The following is a 15,094-nucleotide window of genomic DNA, read 5'->3' as shown; positions in this document are numbered from 1 at the left end:
CGATCTCATTTGTAATTGAGACTAATGATTACAGTGGGGTGTGAAGCGCAGCTGCTCATTAATTAATTTCTAATTAAAAGTGCCTCCCGTCCTGGTGACTAAGGAGGAACGCCGTGGGTCGAGGCGATATCGACTCCTTGGATGCAGCCCATTCGTTCCACCCCAGCTCGCGGCCAGGGCCCGCCCCTTCCCCGGCCCCCGTCCCGGCCCCGGCCCCGGCCCCCGTCCCGGCCCCTTCCCCGGCCCCCGTCCCGGCCCCTTCCCCGGCCCCCGTCCCGGCCCCGGCCCCGGCCCCCGTCCCGGCCCCGGCCCCGGCCCCCGTCCCGGCCCCTTCCCCAGTGACCCGCGCGTCGTGGCCCGGCCGGCGGCGCGGCCCCCGTCTGGCGTCAGCGTCTCCACGGCCGCCTGGACGGCCCACGCGAGTCGCTGGTGTTCTCCCCCCCCCCTTTTTTTTTCTTTTTCTTTTCAAACTATGCGCTTCGGCTGCCGCTCGGAGGCCGCCGGGTCCCGGAGCCCCGGGGAGGCTCGGGGCGTGGGGGCGAGAGGGGGCGCGGTGGCCCGGGCCGCTCGCTTTCTCAGCAGGTTCCCCAAGTTGGCGGGGCGAGGACTAACCGGCTTTCCCGTCTCGCCGTCCCAGCGCCTAGGAGCCCGGCGCCCGTCCCCGCGCGCAGCCCCCCCGACGGCGCTGGGCCGCGCCCGCCATGTCCTACCCGCAGTTCGGGTACCCCTACTCCTCGGCGCCCCAGGTAAGGGGACCCCCGCCCCCAGGGCTTCGGGGCGGGAGGGTTGGGCCCCGCCCCGCCCCCGTCCACCGGCGCGCCCCGGAGCGGCCCGGCTCCCCAGACACGTCCTGGGACTTCGGGGTTCCTGGGCCTGCGGCGCGAGGCTGGAGCCCTCGACGGGGCCGGCGGGGTACGGGGAGGCCCGGCGCCCCGCTAGCCCCGGCCCGCCCCGCGGGGCCGCTCTCTCCCCAGTTCCTGATGGCCACCAACTCCCTGAGCGCGTGCTGCGAGCCGGGCGGGCGCCCGCTGGCCGAGCCGGGGCCCGCCGCGCCGGCCCAGGCCCCCGTCTACTGCCCCGTCTACGAGAGCCGGCTGCTGGCCACGGCGCGCCACGAGCTCAACTCGGCTGCCGCGCTCGGCGTCTACGGCGGCCCCTACGGCGGCGCGCAGGCTACGGCAACTACGTGACCTACGGCTCCGAGGCGTCCGCCTTCTACTCGCTGGTGAGGGGCGGCCGGGGCCCCCCCCCCGCCGGGCCTCGCCACCCCCGGGCCCCCCGCCGGGCCTCGCCACCCCCGGGCCCCCCCGCCGGCCTCGCCACCCCCGGGCCTCGCCACCCCCGGGCCTCGCCACCCCCGGGCCCCCCCGCCGGGCCTCGCCACCCCCCGGGCCTCGCCACCCCCGGGCCCCCCCGCCGGGCCTCGCCACCCCCGGGCCAGCACGCCCGCCTCCCCAGGGGCTGGGGGGGAAGGGCCTCGGCGGGCAGGCCGGGGCGCGGCGCCTCCTTTTCCGGTTCCGTCGGAGCTCGGTGCTCCCCCCCAGTCCCGCTCCCCACCCTCCCCGCTCCCCCTTCTCTCTCCTCCCTTTCCCACCCCCCAGCCCTTCCCCTCGCTCCCGTCCTCTCCTCCAACACCCCACCATCTCACCACCCCACCCCTCCCCACCCCGGCTCCCTCCCTGCTCCGCTCTCTGGCCCCACTCCCGCTCCCCCTCCACTAGAGGCCTTAACTCCTTCATCCCCACAGGGCCTGGGAGTGCAGAACCGAAGCCTGAGGGGGCTTTGGGGATGAGGGAGGGCTGCCTGGGGTTCCACGTGCTGGGGAGGGAGGGCCCAGGGGAGAGGGGGTCTGGGGAAGGAGGGCCAAGGGAGAGGGGATCTGGGGAGGGAGGGCCTAGGGGAGAGGGGGTCTGGGGAGGGAGGGCCCAGGGGAGAGGAGGCCTGGGGAGGAGGGCCCAGAGGAGAGGGGGTCTGGGGAGGGAGGGCCCAGGGGAGAGGAGGCCTGGGGAGGGAGGGCCCAGGGGAGAGGGGGTCTGGGGAGGGAGGGCCCAGGGGAGAGGAGGCCTGGGGAGGGAGGGCCTAGGGGAGAGGGAGGGAGGGCCCAGGGAGAGGGGGTCTGGGGAGGGAGGGCCCAGGGGAGAGGGGGTCTGGGAAGGGAGGGCCCAGGGGAGAGGGGGGTCTGGGAGAGAGGGCCCAGGGGAGAGGGGGGTCTGGAGAGGGAGGGCCCAGGGAAGAGGGGGTCTGGGGAGGGAGGGCCCAGGGGAGAGGAGACCCAGGGGAGGGAGGGCCCAGGGGAGAGGAGGCCCAGGGGAGGGAGGGCCCAGGGGAGAGGAGGCCAGGGGAGAGGGGGTCTGGGGAGGGAGGGCCCAGGGGAGAGGGGGTCTGGAGAGGGAGGGCCCAGGGAAGAGGGGGTCTGGGGAGGGGAGGCCTGGGGAAGGAGGGCCAGGGGAGAGGGGGTCTGGGGAGGGGAGGCCTGGGGAGGGAGGGCCAGAGGAGAGGGGGCCCAGGGGAGAGGGGGTCTGGGGAGGGGAGGCCTGGGGAAGGAGGGCCAGGGGAGAGGGGGTCTGGGGAGGGGAGGCCTGGGGAGGGAGGGCCAGGGGAGAGGGGGTCTGGGAAGGAGGGCCAGGGGACAGGAGGCCTGGGAGGGAGGGCCAGAGGAGAGGGGGTCTGGGGAGGGGACCTAGTCCGCGGAGCTGAACTCAGGACACCGCTGGGCTCCTACAGAACAGCTTCGAGTCCAAGGACGGAGCCGGGTCCGCGCATGCGGGCCTTGGGCCAGCGGCCGCGGCCTACTATCCCTACGAGCCTGCTTTGAGCCAGTACCCGTATGACAGGTGAGGGCCGCCCAGGACTCTGCTAGGCCCGCCCCGCCCCCTCCCCCCTCCTCCTGGGGAGGGAGAGGGGAGGAGGGTGTGGTGCTGATGGGGTCGCGCTGGGCCTGTTCTTCCCCAGTCTCCTCAGTCTCCTTTCCCCTTCTGGTCCTTGGTGGGCCTGTGCCCCCCAGGAAAACCAAACGTCCCCAGAACCCTAACCCACCCCACGTGCCATGAAGCCCTCCCGACCCTCACTGCCTGACTTACTTTCCAAGTTCGACCCTTGGGGGGGGATCTGCCAGCACCTCCTCCGTGCACCCGGGACATGCAACTCCTAGTCCAGCATCCAGCCAAGCCCCCCTGGCAGTGGGAGCCCAGGGCCTCCACGCCCAAAACAGCCCACACTCCAGCTTGACCACTTCCCGTTTAAAGGCCCAGGCACCGGCCTGCGGTGCCAACGGCGGGGGGGAGGGGAGGGGGCGGCCTCACGGGTCTGCGATACATGTTTATGGTTTGGGATCAAAGACACACGAGAGAAACCCCAGGAAGGAATCCGGAGAAGTCGCTCTGTGGAGTGACAGGGGCCGTGACCTCTGCAGCTCAGCCCATTTTAATAACATTATCTTCGCCCTCAGCCTCCAAAAGGCCAGGAGACGGGGTCCCCACCCCACCGGGGCCCGGTCCAGCCCCAGCCGGCCCCCACACCCCCGCTCCCTCCCCCGGGGCGCCCCGCCCGCCCGCCCGCGGCTGGCGCCCCAAGGCACCCTGTCTGCAGGTATGGGACCATGGACAGCGGCACGCGGCGCAAGAACGCCACGCGGGAGACCACGGCCACGCTCAAGGCCTGGCTGCAGGAGCACCGCAAGAACCCCTACCCCACCAAGGGCGAGAAGATCATGCTGGCCATCATCACCAAGATGACCCTCACGCAGGTCTCCACCTGGTTCGCCAACGCCCGCCGGCGCCTCAAGAAGGAGAACAAGATGACGTGGCCGCCGCGGAACAAGTGTGCCGACGAGAAGCGGCCCTACGGGGAGGGCGAGGAGGAGGAGGAGGAGGAGGAGGAGGAGGCCGGCGAGGAGGAGGCTCGAGGGGAGGCCCCGAAGAGCGCCAAGAGCGAAGGTGGGTTGGAGATCTGGGGGGGGGGGCGGGGGCGGGGCGTCCGTGCCGGTTGGAGGCTGTAGAAGCCGGCAGCCAGGTGGCCTGCTTGGGCAGTTTGAGGGGTACCGTGGGGGAATGCGTAAAGAAATTGAGAGTCCGGTTTGAGAACCACCCCCCACGCGGGCATACAGACACACACACGTCTAAGACCTGCAGTGCCAAATTTAAACTGTCTATCCGCAATTCCAGAAGGGAGAGCTCGCGAGGAGACGGGGGGGGGGGGGGGAGGCACGGGGAAGCGCCTGGGCCGTTCCCCTAGCTGGGCTGTGAAAGCCCCCTCCCCTCTCGCTCCGCTCCTGGGGTTTAGAAGAAGGGCAGCCTGCTGGCCTGAACCCTGTCTTCACCGGGCAGCCGTGTGTTCTCTCCCAACAGAACCCGTGGGAAAAGAAGACAAGGAACTAGAGCTCAGTGACCTGGATGACTTCGACCCCCTGGAGGCAGCACCCCGGAGTGTGAGCCGAAGGCCGCTTTCCAGCCCCTGGACGGCAGCCTGGACCGCGTCCCTGCCACCCCCGAAGGCCCTGGCCGCCGGGGCAAGGAGACTTCGGGGGCACTCCGCGGGGCCCTGGCCTCCAGCGGCCGGCCGGCCGGAGCGAGGACGTGGAGAGAGCGCGGAGCTGCCTCCGCGGCGTGGTGGCGGGGCTGGAGCCGCAGCCCGGGGGAGGCCCGCCGGCCCGCGGCGAGGCCCAGCTGGGCTTCGTACCCGCCGGGGCGCCAGCCGGCTTGGAGGCCAAGCCTCGCATCTGGTCTTTGGCCCAGACGGCCACGGCTCTGAGCCAGACTGAATTTCCCTCGTGCATGCTCAAGCGTCGAGGGCCCGCCGCGTCCTCGGCGCCCCCCGCCACGCCCCCCGCGGCCCCGGCCCCGGCCGGGGGGGCCCTGGACAGGCACCAGGACTCCCCAGTAACCAGTCTCAGAAACTGGGTAGACGGGGTGTTCCACGACCCCATTCTCAGGCACAGCACTTTGAACCAGGCCTGGGCCGCGGCCAAGGGGGCCCTTTTGGATCCGGGCCGGCGGGGCGCTCGCTGGGGGCGGGGGCCGGCGTGCTGACCACGCCCCTGGCCAGGGCCTTCCCGCCCGCCACGCCGCACGACACCCCGACTGCCAGCGCAGCCCGGGAGCTGCTGGCGGTGCCCAAAGCCGGGGGCGAGCCCTTCTGCGCCTGAGGCGGGCCGCGGGCCCACGCTTTCTCCGGCCCCCGAAGGGAAGGCCAGAGCGGCTACGCCCAGGCTGCCGGGGCCCAGCGTGGGGACCCGAGCTGGGCCTCGGGCCCGGACGGAGCCCAGCGTGCACTGCCCTCCCCGCCCGGGGCCCGGGCCCCCGGTCCGGGGTCCACCCCGGCCGTCGGGCTCCGGGAGGGCGGGAGAGCTCGGGCGGCCCGGCGTCGGCACCGGAAGTTCACGTAAGTTGGCGTGGAGACGCCCCTGAGCGAGAGGCTCGTTCCGCGTGGCCGCGTCCCTCGGGCTGGGAAGCCCGCTCCGCCTGCTCCTCCCGGCCCACCCTAGCACGTCAGGCTCACCGACAGACAGCACGCACGTCCGCCGCGTCGACACCACCGCACACTCTGGACTCGATGGAACCGTGTTTTCTAAAATGTATGTTCACACCCATTGACTGCCTGCTCCGGAGAGGCTAATACAACAAAACCAATAAAACCTAGTGGTGGCGTTTGTATTGCAAAACCAGCAGGGCGGAGCCGGGCCTAGAAGCGGCCCCGCCGGGGGAGGGGGGGAGGAGAGCCGTCGCCCAGGGAGCCCACGAAGCAAGCCACGCTTACTTAAGTTTACACGGTAGTGCAGAAAAGCCGTGCCCGTGAAGAGAGGAGCTACCACGCGGAGTCCTCCTCCCCTCTCACTAGGGGGACGGCCATTCAGTCCCCTCCCCCTTCTTTTCCTAGGCAGAGGGGGAGGGGGAGGGGGCTGTGAAGGACAGGCCCTGGAAAGTCAGGACTGTGGAGCACCCTAAATGAACTCATAGGGGTTTGGACTGGGTCCCTTCGGATCCCCACAGGCAGTGTGGAAGGGAGAGGGTGGCCTGGCGGGGAGCCGGCCAGGGCTTTGCCCCCAAGCCTGGCTCCCCGAACCCTTCTGGGGTGGGGGATGGGGCGAGTTCCCGGCCGCTTGGGCCCCAGAGTCCGCCTTCTTCACTTGCCTGCAAGGACTCTGCTCCTCCCGGGGCCCCACAGAAGCCCCTGCGTCCCTAAGAAGGTGGGGTCGCGAGGCGCTCAGCGGGACCGGGCGGCCGGACTAGAATACACGCCTCCTCCGCCGCGGCGGTGCCAGCAGGGCCGGTGCGCGAGCTCCCGAGCCCCGGGGGCTGGCGGAGAGTCGAGGCCAGGCCTTTCCAGCGGAAGCCCGGGCGTGGCAGGACCGGACCGGACCCCGGGGAGACCCGGCTCCCGGGGACCGGCCACTCCGGGAAGCGGGCCGAAGGGCCTTCGGAGCTGGTGTTGGGCCCAGCCCCCGGGGGAAGGCGGGCGCAGCAGGAACCAGGAATCCTGGGGGGGGGGGCTCCCCGAGTGGCGGGCCCCATCCCGGTCCCTAACGGGGGCCCGGCGCCCGCCCTGGCCGGCGGCCGGGTAATTGGATTGTCCCCGGGCCGCGCTGTCACGGGCTGACTCTCGCCGTCCCGGATGATGTTATCCGGCGCGGGGGCCGGCCGCTGACGCGCCTGTCAACGCGGCGGGAGCCCCGGCCCGGCCCGCGCGCATCAGCCAGGATAATTTGAAGTGAAATTTTCATTTTGACAGTAAACCCCTCAATTTCTAAAGGCTCCGCGCTCCGAGCGCGCGCTGGCAGGGGAGGCTTTGCGGAAAGCCCGCGTCTTAGGCTGAAAAGGGCAAAAGAACTCGAATTAGTTGTAATAGATAAAAGGGCAAAAATAAAGAGCCAAGGGTACTTGACAGCAATCGCGGGAGTGCAGTCTCCGGGGAGGGCGGGCGGGGGAGGGCGGGGGAGGGCGGGGGGAAGGCGTGGGGGCCCGGGGCCGGGGTGCCAGGAATCTCAATGCCGCCGCCGCCGGGTCACCGCGCGCCCCCGCCCAGCCGCACACAAAGCCAGGTACGTTCAGCAAAAGCGGGGGCGCCCTCGCCGCGGCCCCCGAGGGGGTCACCCTCCGGAGGTGGGGGCAGGTCGACGGGCAGCCCCCCCCCGCCCCGGGGCTCTCCCGGGCTCCCGAGGCCCCCAGCCCGCCGTCAGGGCCTCTGGGCGAGGGCTCTGCCCCCCTCCCCCCCCCCGCGGGTACCCCAAAAGCCCCAGGCGCTTTCCCAGGCAGGAGTCCCCAGATCTGGCAGCCACTACCTAAAGAAAGTGGCTGGGGTGGATGGATGATAAGGGTGGGGGGAGCTGAGTGAAAGAGACTCCGTGACGGGGGGGGGGGCCTCAGACACCTCTCAGGGCGCCCTGCAGGGAGGACACCCCAAAGCTGGGGCTGGCGGCTTCCAGCCACCGCGGCCCTGGGGTGCCGGCTTGGAGGTTGCTTCCCGCCGGCCGGGTCAGGTGAGACCGTAACCTGCCGAGGGGCGGGGCGGGGGGTGGAGCCTGGACTCCCCGGGGGAGGGGGGTCGTCAGGAAGGTGGGGGGGGCGCGAGAGCCCCGTGCCGGAGAGGAACGGCCCGGGCACTCAGGCGTGGCGAATGCAAACACGGGGAGAGGAGAGGCTAAATTAACGGCGCTCTTTACATACAGCCCAAATAAAACTGTAATCAGCGGCGCGTAACTTTTCATTAAGCGAGGCTGACAGCGGCATATTCAGACTCGACAAGGGACAGGCGGGGAAATATACGACTCCCAGGCCGCCCGGCCGAGATGACTCCCGAAGCTCCATTAACAACCCGTAGCCGCAGGAAATCCGCTCCGGAAACGTCTCCAAATCTAAAAGCTTTATCGACCCTCACACGTGGCTGAGGGCTCCATTTTTTTTCCTTTTTCTTCTCTCTTTTCCCTTTTATTTTTTTCCCCCCTCCTTTAACTTAGGGGAGACATCCAGCGAGGTAATAGAGTTTGACAGGACATCTTCTAAACTAGGGAGGCGGAGAAGCCAGCCCTTAAATGATATTTAAAAGGCAACCAATTAAGATTTAAGTGGCCCTCTCCAGAGATCAAGCACGCAATTTACGCCACCTACTTCTCCCGCAGAGCCACTTCCCGCCCCGGTGGCGCTGGGGGGCTCGGGAAGCAGCCCTCCCCCCATCTCAGTGGAGGGCCGCGGGGGGGGGGGGGGACACCTGCTGTGTGCGAGCTCCGCCCCCCCCAGCCCATCAGGCCGCCCCGGGGCACTGGGGGGGGGGGCACCCAGTTCTCAGGCTGGAGGCCGGCTCGGGGCCCGGGGATTTCAGAGGGGACAGCCCCCAGCCGCCCTGGGACCCCAGCTTTCCTCGCTCACCTCCGGCGTGCCCGGCCGGCTTCTCTTCCACACCCCGGAAGGCACCGCCCCCCCGCCCGCCCGCCGCCCCTCCCGGCCACGCTGGCCCGGTCTTCTGTCCCCACCAGGGCCGCCACGCAGAAGGGCTGGAAGGCCGTGGCGTCCCGTCACGCACGAGGAGACAGCCGGCCCCAGAGGACACGCCGTGACCCCCTGATTTGACCCCAGTTCAAGGACCTTTTGGACTCTGAACAATGGCCGGCAGGAGGGGAGAGGTGTGGGAAGCTGAGGGGATGGAGAGAGGAAAGGGAAAAGGAAGGGGGGCAGCGGGGACGTTGGGGTGAGGGGGGCAGACAGTGGAGCGGGAGGGGAGAGGGGCCACGTTCCTGGGGGGCTGGCGGCAGCCTCCGCGAGCACCTGTGAGCAAGACGCCTTCCTGAGGCAGAACCCTGGATGCCGGGGTGCAGGACAAGGAGCCGCCAGCCCCCTCAGAGAGCCCCAAGTGTGCGCCCACCGCCTTCAGTGAACCCCAAGTGTGTGCCCGCCCCCAGCTTTCCCCACTGAGCCCCTGTATTCACTGAACCCCAAGTGTGCACCCGCCCCCAGCTTTCCTCGCTGAGCCCCTGTGTTCACTGAACCCCAAGTGTGCGCCCGCCCCCAGCTTTCCTCACTGAACCCCTGTGTTCACTGAATCCCAAGTGTGTGCCCTCCCCCAGCTTTCCTCCCTGAGCCCCTGTATTCACTGAACCCCAAGTGTGCACCCTCCCCAGCTTCCCACAGGCCGGTGGGACAGACACCTCAGGTGGTGTCCAAGCAGCCTGGATTTTAGGGAGGGTGCTGAGGAGAGGCCCTGGGCCTCAGTGGTGATGGTGCCTTCTCCCAAGTTCTGAACCCCAAGAGTGGGTCTGGAGGCCAAGGTGGCTCCCCCTCTGAGCCTCACTCACCAGACTGAACCCCACAAGGCAGGAGGCCCCAGGCCCAAAAGTTGGGGCGCATGAGGAGCCATGAGCACAGCAGGCGTCCTGTCTTTGTGTTTGGGGGGCATTGCACTCCAGGGCCCCTGGGACTTCCCCTGGAGTGGAGCCCAGGGGCTGAGGAGGGGAGGAGAGAGGGGAAGGGTGCAGGAGGGTGGGGGGCAAGGGACAGGGGACCCCCCGGGAGCCAGACTCTGTCCTCTCACGGAGGGAGGGAGGTTCCTTCCAAACAGGAGCCGGAAGGAAAGGCTTTGTTTCCAGTGTTGCTTTGTTTGCAAACCATCTCTGCGGTGTGCCCACAGAGGACAAAGCGGACCCCCCCCCCATGGTCCGTGGGTCCCTGCCTTTCTTCTGTGAGCGAGCATGGCCCCCGCTCAGAACCCCGCAGCCCTTTGGGGTTCTGGAAGCCCGGGACGCTGAGAACGCTCAGGGCCAACACAGCAGGTCTGTCTGTCTGTCCCTGCCCCTGGCTCCCGGCCGAGTGGATGGGGAGGCAGAGACCAGCCTGGGCAACCGCGAGAGACTCGGTCTCGGAGAAGGAAGAGGCTAGGGGTGAGGGGGTGAGCGTAGAGAGGGAGCAGGCGCTGGGGAGGGGGCAGGCCCCCGAGGAAGGGCACGAGTGGAAGGAACGGCCTGACCCGGGGAGGGGTCTGGGTGAACCCCCAGCGAGGGCAGTGCTGTTCTGTGCCGGGGAAGCCAGCCGAGAGCTGGGGCAGGGCCGCGCCAGGCACCGGTTCGAGGCCCAGGCCGCCCCAGCGTCTGGCAGGACCGGGGGCGATGGCGGGGAACCCTGAGGTTTATCTGGCAAGAGGTGGAGGGGCTGGAGGAAAATATCCAAAGGGCAAGGAGTGAGAGGCAGCGCTGACACCGGAGCGGGAGAGGCTGTTTTCACGGCTGATTTAACAGCTCAGTCACCGCGCTGGAGTGGCAGGAGAAGTCGGGACTAAGCGTTGCTGTCAGGAAGGCTCAGAGCTGGGCGACTGCACCAGAGACGCGCGGGTGACAGGAACGGGGGCCGCCGGGTGCCCACGTGGGGGCGGCGACGCGCAAACTGCCTTCCAGCGGGGGCTGGCGCGCCCAGGGGCCGCCCGGTGCCCGGTGCCACGCGGCGCCTGGCCTCGCGTGGGCACTGCCGTGGGAGCCCCGGCTGACCGGTCCCCCACCCCACCCAGGGGCCTGGTGTGAGGCTCGGGGAGCTGCTGAATCCGGAGGCACCTGGGGTTCCTGGTTGTTGTGTTGTCCTAGGCCCCCAGTCCTGCCACGGATGCCCAGCTCCAAAGAGTGCGTGGAGGAGAGGAGCAAGCAGAGCGACCCGCCCGCCGCCCAGCCGAGGCTGGCTTCATCTCGGGAGACACCTGTGCCGACTCTGAGGGAAAGCTCCCAGGAGGTGGTCTGCTATTGCTCGCCCACACACACACACACACGTGCGCACACCTCCAGACGCACACCTGCACACTTCTGTCTCCTTCCTCCTCTCCCCTCCCGGGCACACACTTGTGTGCACACTCACACACACCAGGCCGCAGAGTTGCTCCAGGGCCCAGGGCAGTGCCGTCGGGGGCTCCGGGTGCTGCCCTCCCGTGCAGAACAGCCCTGGGAGGGTCCCCGCCCCCGCCCCCCGCGCCCCCCGCCAGTACCCCAGGCCCACCCACGTCCCCGGCCCGGAACTTGCGCGTGGAGAGTCCGGCCGGCGGCCTCAGCGGGCAGGACGCCCGCTCTCCCCCAGCCTCGGCCGTGGGGTCCCCCCCCCCCCGCGGCCACAGCCGACGCGCCCGCCGGGAGGGCCACCCAGCCCAGCCCACAAGTGGTGGAGATCCCAGTGGAGCTGCAAATGGGGCCTTAATTAATGAATTTGATAATCATCTCTTTTCATGGAACATTAGCCCAACTGCAGGATAATCAGCCTGAACACAGCCCGGTCCTCGGCGGCACACGCCGGGGCCCCATCATTCACCACGGACGCCCCGGGCGGGCGCGCCAGGCCTCCGCGAAGGCCCGCGTGGGGACGGCCGGTTTGGGGGCCCGCCCGGGGGGCGGCACTGCCGGCACGCACGCACGCACGCACGCACGCGTGACACCCCCGGCCCTCGGGCCCGCAGCCCGGGGCGTGGGGGCCGCCTCCTGTCTGTGGGTCTCTGCTGGGTGACACACCACGGCCTGCCAGGTCACACCAGGTCCCCAGAGAGGAGGTGGCAATGCCCAGACTGACCTGGATCCTGGGCTCTCCGCTTGCCCCTGCGTAGTGGAAATGGTGTGCTTGGTGAGACTCGGGGATCACTCAGAACCTGTGTGTGTGTGGGGGGTCATCTCAGGTCCCCGGTGTGTGTGTGGGGGTCATCTCAGGTCCCCGTGTGTGTGGGGGTCATCTTAGGTCCCCGTGTGGGGTCATCTCAGGTCCCTGTGTGGGGTCATCTCAGGTCCCCGTGTGTGGGGGGGTCATCTCAGGTCCCCGTGTGTGTGGGGGGGGGGTCATCTCAGGTCCCCGTGTGTGTGTGGGGGGTCATCTCAGGTCCCCATGTGTGTGGGGGGGGTCATCTCAGGTCCCCGTGTGTGTGGGGGTCATCTCAGGTCCCCGTGTGTGTGGGGGTCATCTCAGGTCCCCGTGTGTGGGGGTCATCTCAGGTCCCTGTGGGGGGGTCATCTCAGGTCCCCGTGTGTGGGGGGGGTCATCTTAGGTCCCTGTGTGTGGGGGGGGTCATCTCAGATCCTTGTGTGTATGTGGGGGGTCATCTCAGGTCCCCGTGTGTGGGGGGGTCATCTTAGGTCCCTGTGTGGGGTCATGTCAGGTCCCCGTGTGTGTGTGTGGGGGGTCATCTCAGGTCCCCGTGTGTGTGGGGGGGTCATCTCAGGTCCCTGGGGGGTCATCTCAGGTCCCCGGGGGGAGGGGCTACCCCCTTGGCTTCGTCGTCACTTTGTTCCCCTTCTCTTCATTTTTCCTCAGGTGCCTTAAGTGCACGGCCGCGCAGCACCGTGACGCCCCCCACGCACGCCGACGCGCGCCCCCACACACGCACACACGCATGCACGCACACACACACGCGCGCGCCTTGCTTTTTAAGTTATATGTTTGTTATCTTCAGTCGTCGCGTAAAGGAGCGGCCATTGCACAACGCAGCTCCTGAAGGCAGTGCTTTCAAGGTCGCTTTCCATCACGCTCCCCATCCCTCCAGCCCAAACCCCCATCGGTTTTCTGCTTCTGAGGCTATCCATTGAGGGTTTGGTTTATTCTTATTATCTTGAAGTAGTTGTACAGGAGTTGCCATTCACTGACGCAGTTTGTGGATCCAGTGCGTCTGGATCGATGTCCCCGCTTTCAATGGTCTCGCTCCCCCTCCCCCCACTCGGCTTCATTTCAGATGGTGCGGGGAGTTTTTGCCATTTCACAAAGCAGTGGATGTGTCCAGTGCATCCTGACGTGTGTCATCCCTTCGACCCGCCCCTTCCCTTGCCCGAGCTAGGAACCTGGCTGCTCCCAGCACGGGGTCTGCCCGGGCCAGGGACACAACGTAGGGGAGCACAGCCCTGCCCCTCAGAGCCGGCCGCCCCGTGGTGGGTGAGGACCGGCGGGGACCACGGCTGCCCGGCAGATCCACTGCCCTGGGCGGGCCGCCGCCGCCTCTCCTGCCGCCTCACCCGGAGGTGGGCACGGCCGGGCGGAGTCGCCAGTGCCCCCCAAGCTCTCCTCACCCGGAGGTGGGCCGGGGCGGAGTCACCAGTGCCCCCCAAGCTCTCCTCACCCGGAGGTGGGCACGGCCGGGCGGAGTCGCCAGTGCCCCCCAAGCTCTCCTCACCCGGAGGTGGGCACGGCCGGGCGTTGTCGCCAGTGCCCCCCAAGCTCTCTCACCCGGAGGTGGCACGGCCGGGCGGAGTCGCCAGTGCCCCCCAAGCTTTCCTCACCTGGAGGTGGACAAGGCCGGGCGGAGTCGCCAGTGCCCCCCAAGCTCTCCTCACCCGGAGGTGGGCAGGGCCGGCGGAGTCGCCAGTGCCCCCCAAGCTCTCCTCACCCGGAGGTGGGCCGCGGAGGAGTCTCCAGTGACCCCCAAGCTCTCCTCACCCGGAGGTGGGCAGGGCCGGGCGGAGTCGCCAGTGCCCCCCCAAGCTCTCCTCACCCGGAGGTGGGCACGGCCGGCGGAGTCGCCAGTGCCCCCCAAGCTCTCCTCACCCGGAGGTGGGCACGGCCGGGCGGAGTCGCCAGTGCCCCCCAAGCTCTCCTCACCCCGGAGGTGGACAAGGCCGCGGAGGAGGTCGCCAGTGCCCCCCAAGCTCTCCCCACCCGGAGGTGGACAAGGCCGCGGAGGAGTCGCCAGTGCCCCCCAAGCTTCGAACTTTCTCCTGGCCCCGGGCGGTAGCAGCCAGCACGGCAGGCCGAGAGCCCCGCCCCGTCCGCCAGGGGTTTCTGCCTGTGGTCCCCCGTGTTTATGCAGCTGCCTGACCCACTACATGGATAACAAAGGGCCGGCCTGCCTGCCACACACACACACACACACCACACACGATAACACACACACACACACACATACAGACACGCACGATGACATACACACGGACACCACACACACACACAGACACACACACCACACCACACCCATGACACACGCACAACACACAGGACAGTACACACACGACACCACACCACACACACCATACCACACCCATGACACACACACACCACACCACACCCATGACACACGCACAACACCACACAGGACACCACACACACGACACCACACCACACACACCACACCACACCATGACACACACACACACACAGGACAGTACACACACAGAGCCACCACACCACACACGCATGACACTACACACAGCACACCACACCCATGACACGCACAACAACACACAGGACACCACACACGTGACATCACGCATGATACCACACACGACATCACACACATTACACCATACACACATGACATCATATATGATACCACACACCTGACACTACACACAACACACACAACACACACACACACGCACACACCACACACACACACGCACACCACAGGCAACTCTGCAACCACCGGGGTCAGGTCAGGTTTGTTTTTGTTTTTTTGCCAGTCCTGGGCCTTGAACTCAGGGCCTGAGCACTGTCCCTGGCCTTCTTTTTGCTCAAGGCTAACACTCTGCCACAGCACCATTTCTGGTCTTTACTGTGTATGTGGTGCTGAGGAATCGAACCCAGAGCTTTCATGCGTGCTGGGCCAGCACTCTTGCACTAGGACGCATTCCCCACCCCAGGCCAGGTCTTATTTTAGTCCCATTCATCAGGAAATGAGAGCACACGCTGTATTCGTCTGGTTTCAAGTACACAAGGCAGTGTGCTGCTAACTTGCCCCGTTCTTCCCCTCGCGGCTTGGACAGCTCTTACACAGATAGCCGCTTTGGAAAATACCAACGTCTATAGAGCGGTGAGCAGGTTGACGGAGATAAATAACTCCGTGTTCAGCCACGTCCCGGCCGGGCTGGGTTCTTCTCGCGGGGCGTCCTTGTGTTTAAAATAGACCGCTTATCAGCCTCTCGGGGGTGAAGGGCCCGCGGGTTTCCAGTCACGTGAGGGCCGGACCTCAGCGGGCAGAGCCCAGGGCGGAGCCTCCCCTCCCCGCGGGGAGTGGGTATGTGGACGTCGAGGGGTCATGGCCGCGAGGTCACGCGCGCAGGAGGAGGTCAGAGGTCAGAGTCCTTCGCGTGGTCTGTAGAACTGTTCAGACTTGTCCACTGTCGCCGTTGGCCCCAAAGCCTCCCTCCAATTGCCGAGCAGGCTCCTTT

At 67.9% G+C, this 15,094-nt stretch overlaps 1 protein-coding gene across 1 annotated transcript; it reads left to right on the top strand.

The window, feature by feature from the left end:
* Positions 1-701: 701 nt before the first annotated feature.
* On the top strand, positions 702-5,143 carry LOC125367666 (iroquois-class homeodomain protein IRX-4-like). Its single transcript, XM_048368347.1, is given in 9 exon segments — positions 702-746; positions 975-1,167; positions 1,170-1,225; positions 2,725-2,834; positions 3,589-3,935; positions 4,347-4,412; positions 4,415-4,552; positions 4,555-4,983; positions 4,986-5,143. Coding segments are annotated over 9 exon segments (1,542 nt in total).
* Positions 5,144-15,094: the final 9,951 nt, after the last annotated feature.

The sequence above is a fragment of the Perognathus longimembris genome, chromosome 19, assembly GCF_023159225.1.
Source record: "Perognathus longimembris pacificus isolate PPM17 chromosome 19, ASM2315922v1, whole genome shotgun sequence".
NCBI lineage: Eukaryota > Metazoa > Chordata > Mammalia > Rodentia > Heteromyidae > Perognathus > Perognathus longimembris.
This window is presented reverse-complemented; position numbering and strand designations above follow the sequence as displayed.